This window comes from Triticum urartu, chromosome 7A, assembly GCF_056163025.1.
Source record: "Triticum urartu cultivar PI428250 chromosome 7A, HENAU_Tu73, whole genome shotgun sequence".
Classification (NCBI taxonomy): Eukaryota; Viridiplantae; Streptophyta; class Magnoliopsida; order Poales; family Poaceae; genus Triticum; species Triticum urartu.
The window spans coordinates 196540505-196548787 of NC_141879.1; the positions used below are offsets into that span (position 1 = coordinate 196540505).

Genomic DNA, 8283 nt, shown 5'->3' on the forward strand with positions numbered 1-8283 from the left:
GGAGCACGAGAGGAGCACTAGGGGAGCCGCAGCCGCATCCGCATCAATCCGCCGCTGCTGCTCCTGGCTCCACCGCCCTTCATCACCGAGAGCGGCTAGCACAAGGGAGGGCCGCCTGCGATTCCGTGGGGAGGAGGAGGGAGGCGCGACGGGGATGAGAAGCGGGAGGAGGAGGACGAGCGGCGAGAGGGGAGGAGCCAGAGGTGGCGGCCGGAGGAGGGAGGAGGCAGAGATGGCGGCGCGGGGGCGAGAGGAAGAGGGTGGGGAGCCGCGGCTGGGAAGAGGGGAGGGGGCGCGAGTGCGGGAGGAGGCGGCGGCTAGGTCATCTCCAGAGGAGCCAATGTGATTTATACCCCTGCGAGTGAAATGACGAAAATACCCTCGGCGGCCACCCAATTTTACAGGCGGTGGCACGAAACAAGGTAACTATTCATTTCAGCAGTAACTTTTCTTTGATCCGACGGACAAGGTCATCCAGCGGCTCGATCCGACGGCCTGAATTCCATCAAGCGAACCGATCCAACGGCCGAGAGTGCCTGAGCTCTGAGAGAGCTCGGTGGAACATCCTTCTCTTATCTCTTGATTCAGTCCGCAGCAGCCACTGGCAACAAGAGCCAACGAGACAAGGAAAAATGACAAAAACCCTCTGAATCTCAGGAACAGCAAACAAGAAAAGAAACACAAAAAAATGCCTCAGAGGAGTAATGCAGCTCCGCAAACGGAAAATCAACATGGCAACTGAAGAAACATTTCAGCACCACAATGAACATGAAAAATCCGCTCTCGAGTCCTGAACAAATGTTCATCAAACATGAATATCCTAAGTTCCTGATCGTACGACATGAGGGCGCAGATCACGAGCTCACATCACATGGTCACGTGAGCATCAGCTCCATGTAAGGGCTCGATGCACCAACGGATCAATAAAACTGTACCAAGTGGCGAGCGACATTCTGCACAGGTAACCACATCGATCCAATATAAACACTGTAGTATACAACTCTCAGCAACTTTGATTGACAAAAAAATAAGCCCTGCCTGACTGACGGGGAGGGAGCACGGGGGAGGCTACGGAGAAGAACAACTGCTAGTATGTTTTACACAACCAAAAGAAGACCAGCCAGAGACAGACATGTGGGTCCAGCCATCTCTCCCCTCACTCAAATTTACCTTTCCTCTTCGTGGTAGTAGACTCTATCATCACCATCTTCTATACAAGAGTATCTTCAGTATGACTCCTCATTATTTTCCGTGGAATGAACGAATAAACCGCCCTCCATTTCTATAACGTGTAGAGTATTTACCAGCTAGGCAGCTACATCCAAGATATACAACACCCACGCCCACCCCCTCCCCGAGTTTTACACCTATGGCGAGCCGAGCCGCCCCTCTTTCGGTTGGTTTCTTCGAAGTAACGACGAACCTGGCCTCTGGTTCGGCTGCTGCGTCTGTGAAAAGAATGGTATAAGGTGGGTGGAAATATTGACAGGGGTGGCGGCGGTTATCATGACGTGCGTAGGCGGTCGGGGTCTTGCAGGCACTCCTGGGGGTTCGCGTAGAAGTAGTCCTCCTCCTTGGGTCTGTCGGGAATCACTGTCCGCTTTGAGGCTGATCCCATCCGCCCTGCGTGGGCAGCCTTGATCAGCAAAGAGAACTCATCCCATCGCAACGAGCCGTTGTTGTACTGGTCTGCTAGGTCGACGATGAGTTTTCGATCTAGCAAGATTGTCTTCTTGAAACCCATGAACCTGCATTCAGCAAGTGACATGTAAGTAACACATCGGAATAAATACACAACTTGCTATGAGAGAAAATATGCAATGTATGACCAAGTGGAATGCATACCTGCGATGACCCTCGACAACTTTAGCCATATTGCCATCATATGTTGGAACAAATATATCACTTTCTAGAGAAACCATGTAGTCCAGTGCAGCCATCTGGGACGAATGGTTCTGGAAGAACATTAGATCAGAAGGTTCCAGAAGTGTCTCTTTCCTCACCTGTAAATCATTTTTAAGGCAATATGATCAGCAAGGAGGAAAACAAGAAGAGGCAAGACATTTCCAGATAATAGAAGTGTGATAAACAGATAAACATGTGCCCTGTGTCCATACCACATTCGGATAAGCTGAAGTGAGAGCTGCCATCCTGCGTTTTCCACCATATATTTCCCCAGCTGCGATGTATATTTGCATACTTCTATCGATGTCCAATGCTCTGAGAACAAGAGCGGTCTCCTCTGGCGTCAATGGGCAAAAGCCATCTTTTCTTTTCAAATCCGAGTCAATGATTTTCTCTTTCCACCATGGATAAGCATACCTAAAAGGACAACAATAGTTTGACAGCTGTAGTAAGAGCATGTCTAATTGAATGTTTTAACGGCCCACTCTACGAACAGGTGTTGTCCTAAGAACTAAATTAGGAGTATAATAATACCAAAATATTCACCTCATTCTTGTGAGCTCTTCTGCCTCTTCGTTACTGCACCCTTGAGTACAACCAGAGAAAGCCAGCATATCCATTTCGTAACGTAAATGAAGTACCAAGAAAGGACCATTTTGGCGAAGTATTCTAATTACACGCTTGCCCAGATCTTCAATCTCGGCGGTAAATCTTAGAGAGGCATAATTTACTCGGCATCTCAGTTTTTGAATCTCCATAGGTAAACCATTGTTTGCTAGCCTAGCGTCAGTTCTATTCAAATGCAGAACCTTGTGTTTCCGAATCAATGGAAGAATCTGGATCAAATTTAATCAACCATTAGCTTATTCAATATTATGCTCCAAAGCAGCCTTAGCATAATGTGACATGAAGCATACCTGATTATGGTAATAGGAGATATCAGACCAACTGATGGGTGGCATTGAGTGGAACATACCAAGTTCAACTCTTCGCTTTACCCTTGGAGGCAGTTCTCTCAAGATGCGAACTTCGTCTCGCAAGGAGGTTATAAAGTGTTCAACGTCAAATATATCTTGGAACTCACTGCAGTGCAGAATGGATCAACATTAAAGGCAAAGCTCGCTGATAGTTCAAGAAAAAAAAAAACAGGCAAATGAAACTAATATCAAGGTGTCAAACTGTACCTCGGGTCATTCCAAAAAGAAGTCTTGTCCAACTCTGGGACCACCAAAGTGACATTCAAATATCTTGCTATTACAACCATGTCACATATCTAATAGAACAAAACATAGAGAAAAGAAACCAATATTAAGAGTCAATGGTTGCCAAGGACATCACTTATTACAAAAATTATGAACAGAGATTTCCAATATCTTACAGCAGCTCGCATTTGGTTAAGACCACCATTGCATGAGACCATCAAATAACCATTGTTCCTGTAAATTCCTGCAAGATGATGACAGCAATAAAACATTAGCACAGATATAGCAGGTGCTTAAATATTCAAGGCAAGGCTGTACTAATAACAAACAAAGCAATATTAATGCGGTGATGTACACTGATTATTTGTGGCAACAGGAAAATCGAGCATACTTTAGCAGTCCCTCGAGTCATATAAATGTAACTTTCCATGCTGGAAAAGACTCATAATTATGAATGAGGACACAGTTTGCAAACACGTCGAAGCGCCATGATCTAACTGAACATACCAACAGTTAGCCTACAGAACGTGAATGCTACGCACAAAAGTTCCAATACAGTTAGCTCACAAAACGTTGCTTCAGTTACTCAAAAGCAGCTGGGCATTCCTTTTCTATCGATGTGAAAAATGATAGGCATAATTATGAGGGACCAAAACATCGGTTGGAGTCATGAATGATTGCCAGCAGTAAAAGCATATTCAAGTATTCAGGTTCAACCAACCTAAAAAGTGTGATCCTAACATGGAAAGAACCCAAAACATGAATCTATCGTGCAGGCTGCGAACGACCAGAATAGTGAAGACTCCTCCTGACCCACCTAGGCACCAATCGAAAGGAGATCCTACATTGCCCAGTTTCTACAAGATTACCACGGAATGGAATCCGCGTCACCCGAGGTAAATTACGCAAATTTGCAAGCGCAGGAAAATGAGCAAAATCTACGCCAACCACCAATCTTTATCATCCCAGGTCGGTGAAATCTACGGTGGAGATTTTGGATGGATGTACCAGACCAAAATGCTGGCGGCCTGTCGATGTCCTAGGAACAGCATTCGGACACGGAGCGGATCGAACAGGGCGAGCGAAAGCGAGAGAGCGAGCGAGCGAAGAATCGGACTCACTTTTGGGCGGCAGCAACGCGGCCCTCTCGACGACGGCCGGGCGCACGGCGGCGGCCTCCTCGGGGGCCGTGAGGCAGGAGGGCCATCCCTTGAGCACCCGGGGCCCCCACGTCTCGCCGACGGCGGTGAGCTGCATGACGCAGGTCCAGAGCAGGACGGTGGTGGTGGCGCGCACCATCCAGAGCTTCATCCGCGACCTTGCGGCGGACGACGGCGGGCACTTGAGCTTCTCGCCTCCGATGCCGGCCGCCTTACCCCCCATGGCCGCCTTCCACGCCATCAACAACCATGGAACGACGGGAGCAGAGCCTTGGCAGCAGCAGCAGCAAGCATCCGAGCCTCAAATCCGCCGCCGCCTCGAGGAGCCCACCTGGCTCTGGCTCCGTTCCCACCCAATGCAGCACCGCACAAGGCCTCCCTCGCCGTCGGTCCACCACCGACGAAAGCGCCGGGACGTTCGCGAGAGAAACGCGGCCGCAGACGGCCCTCGCTGCCTCCTCCGGCGAGCAGCAACCGCCCGTCCGGCACGTCGGGCGCGGCGCCGTATCGATCGGCTGCCAAAAGCAGGCCGGAGCGGACACGTGCAGCCGTGGGGGACGGGCACCGGTGGGCGCCGAAATGGGCAGCGGGGTCGGGGGATCGGCGCCGGAGAGGGGCGAGCGGGGCGGGGCGGGGTGACGGGGTCGCGGGGCGGATCTCGGGGCAGAGGACGGAGGGGGGAGAGAGAGAGAGGGCGAGGGGGAGCGATTTGTGGGGCGCCTAGTTATTTTTGGGCCGCGGCGTCGGTGGGAGTGGCCGTGACGCACACACTCCTCTGCCGGGGTGCGCGTAGCCGTATTAATGCGTGTCCTAACCCGCTGCGGGAAACGGTTGGTGGCACCGGGGGGCTGCACACGGCCGGGCGCCGCGCACACGTGGCCGCGGCTCGGCCCTCAGATGCCAGCGGACGGCCGGGATCGGCCGGCGCGGTTAGAGCAGCGGGGGGGGGGGGGGGGGGGGGGGCGTTTGGGCCCGTGACTGACGACGGGGCCGGCGCGGGTTCACGCCGTTTAAACTGACGGCGGCGACGGCGACGGCGACGACGACTCGATCCGCTTCTCGTTTTTATTTTCTTTTCGGTTTGGCTCGGCGTGCCGCTGTGTTTGACAGTGCTGTGCAGGGACCTGATTAAATTTGCCGCTCCTTGTTGTTGGAGTTTTGCATTGCTCTCGCGGCTCACATGCCGGTGTTTGTTTCTTGTATCTGTCTTGGATATTTTTCTAGAGCTATATTGCTGTATTAGGTATCTTGTGGGGAGATCTTCTCCGGCACGTGGCAAGGCTGTTGCTGCTGCAATTTTTACCATTTTATCGCTCTTTCGGTAATGACACTTAAGTTGCATGTTTTTTTGTCGAAGAAACTTCCTATCTATTCACAATCAATCAATCATGCAAGAACATTCGAGGAAACAAAAATTAAAATTAGGTCATGAACATCCTAGCGACGACTAGAGGCACTGTAACGAGTCGTCAACTCCTTATCGGAGCCGGACAAAACATGTAGTAGCAGACAGTCAGTTAGGAAGTCGTCGTGCTAAGACCCCAAATGACCAACACACCAGAGGTTCAATGATCACTGATAAAGAGAGTCATAGATTGGAAGGATCAAACATGTAAATGATGTAAGCACATGAAGTCATGAATAAAGAGACGGATCCAAACAAATACATTTAAGAACCGACCGAATTCCACAAGATCCGACTGAGACACACCTCCAGAAGCCCCCTGATGACGCTAGAGGCACCATCCGGACGGGGATCAAATGTGGATTACTTTATTCCTACTTAGGGACATCGTCGCAGCCACACAGCCCCAAACAAGACATTAAAACCTAACAAGAATGAGAGTGGGATTCATCTGTCGACGAGGGTCGAGGTCCTCCGCACCTCCGCGGCGCAAAGGTCATCAAAGGATAGGGGACTGGTGGAAGCGCCATGTGAGTTGTATGTTAATTTCGAGTTTGGGAAGGTTGCCATTGATTTTTCTTCCTTTTCTTTTTGCAGGGGGACTCGGGAATTGGTTTATGAATGATCAAATTTTAGGTACCTGGGTTATTTCCTTGTAACGAGTTCATTGTTTTCATGAGAAATGCATCTGAATGTCGTAAGTAATTATGCCCCCATTTACATTGTACACATGTTTTTTAGAAAACACAATCAGAATATACATTGTTGGGCTACCACGGTCTACACCCACTCGCTACATGCTACCGAACAACCCAACCGTACCTGAGCCAAATCCAACGGTTAACAAACTCAAAACAATATGTGAGGCCGTATGTGGCTGAGTTTTATACTCCCTCTGTAAAGAAATATATGAGCATTTAGATCACTAAAGCAGTGATCTAAACGCTATCATATTTCTTTACGAGGGGTAGTTTTTTAAATAACACCGCCCCCTCCCCCCCCCCCCCCCCCGCCCCCCCGGCCTCTCCTTCTCCCATTCTCTTTCTTTCTCTCATGTGCACGTGAAAAATGCCTATAGACCCAACTCTTTGGTTGCTTGTTTTATCCTTGCCTTAATACAATTTCCCTCATTGTCCGAAGCTCACAAAATCCTTACATGCGGCGAGACGGAGCCGCCATAGCCTAGCCACCATTGGTCTATGTTCTACCATCCCAAACTGTATAATCTTCTCACCATTTTTGGATAAGAAGTTTTCATCACCAACATAGATTAGATGAGAACAAGGTCCAAACACGAATTGCAAGTGAAATCCCAATTATGGGTACTCCAAAGAGCCAATCCTTTATGTGTTTCCTAACCTAGCCACCAACATCCCATCTAAAGAGAGGAGAAGAGAGGGCGCCCGACTACTGGTGTCGCTATGGTTCCCTCGACTCCGTCGGCCGCTCCAATGGCGGCAAGAGGGAGAGAAACCATATCCCTTGATCTCTGTGCGCACGGTAGTCTAAGTTTGTTTAGTTAGAGTTTTTTTTGGTGTCCATGGCTTCGGCTCCGACAATGATGATGCGGCGACAAATTATGTTTCTTCGTATCTTCCTTCGACGTGTTGGCTTTCTCTGTTGTTGGTATTGAATTTGGGGGACAGTGTTTGCGTCGTCTGGATTCTTTCAAATTTGGGTGGATGCACAATGCTTCTTAGTCGCGACATCAAGGTGGTGCCGTGGTGGTGGCATCACGTTTTGTCCATGTGGATGGAGGTGGAGGTGGTGGTCTTCTTCATCATGTCCGCCATTCTCCTCGTCCTCTTTTTTGGGGCGATAATATGATCTTATGATGGTGGCCATTGGCATCTCCGGTCTCTTGGCATAGCCCGGTGACTCCCTAATGCAGAGTTGTTGGGGAACGTAGCAGAAATTTAAAAAAATGTCTACGCATCACCAAGATCAATATATGGAGTCATCTAGCAACAAGGGGAATAGGAGTGCATCTACATACCCTTGTAGATCGCAAGCGGAAGCGTTCAAGAGAACGGGGTTGATGGAGTCGTACTCGTCGTGATCCAAATCATCGATGACCGAGCGCTGAACGGACGGCACCTCCGCGTTCAACACACGTACGGTTGGGAGAGACGTCTCCTCCTTCTTGATCCAGCAAGGGGAGAGAAGAGGTTGATGGAGATCCAGCAGCACGACGGCGTGGTGGTGGAAGCAGCGGGATCTCGGCAGGGCTTCGCCAAGCACCAACGAGAGGGAGAGGTGTCATGGAGGGAGAGGGAGGCGCCAGGGACTTGGGTGCGGCTGCCCTCCCTCCCCTCCACTATATATAGGGTCCAGGGGGGTGCCGCCCCTCTAGATCCCATCTAGATGGGGGGGCGGCGGCCAAGGGGTGGCTTGGCCCCCAAGCTAAGTGGAGGCGCCCCACCCCTAGGGTTTCTAACCCTAGGCGCAGGGGGAGGCCCAAGGGGGGCGCACCAGCCCACCAGGGGCTGGTTCCCTTCCCACTTCAGCCCATGGGGCCCTTCAGGATAGGTGGGCCCACCCAGTGGACCCCCGCGACCCTTCCGGTGGTCCCGGTACAATACCGATGACCCCCGAAACCTTCCTGGTGGCC

At 50.7% G+C, this 8283-nt stretch overlaps 1 protein-coding gene across 1 annotated transcript; it reads right to left on the bottom strand.

Moving 5' to 3' along the window:
• Positions 1–951: 951 nt before the first annotated feature.
• LOC147958968 (rhamnogalacturonan I rhamnosyltransferase 1-like) lies at positions 952–4988 on the bottom strand. The gene is made up of 8 exons (XM_087534349.1): positions 4229–4988; positions 3284–3351; positions 3090–3178; positions 2823–2988; positions 2452–2741; positions 2118–2322; positions 1846–2003; positions 952–1748 (listed from the first exon to the last, which is right to left on the bottom strand). Exons 1-8 carry the CDS (start codon positions 4506–4508, stop codon positions 1505–1507), a joined length of 1500 nt encoding a protein of 499 aa, XP_087390475.1. The 5' UTR covers positions 4509–4988; the 3' UTR covers positions 952–1504.
• Positions 4989–8283: the final 3295 nt, after the last annotated feature.

Coding starts and splice junctions, on each gene's coding strand:
- LOC147958968 (XM_087534349.1), bottom strand. CDS start 4,508: ATGGCGTGGAAGGCGGCCATGGGGGGTAAGGCGGCCGGCATCGGAGGC. Junction 2,989..3,089: donor TCTTTTTGGAATGACCCGAG/GTACAGTTTGAC, acceptor TCTGCACTGCAG/TGAGTTCCAAGATATATTTG. Junction 2,004..2,117: donor CTTCAGCTTATCCGAATGTG/GTATGGACACAG, acceptor AATGATTTACAG/GTGAGGAAAGAGACACTTCT.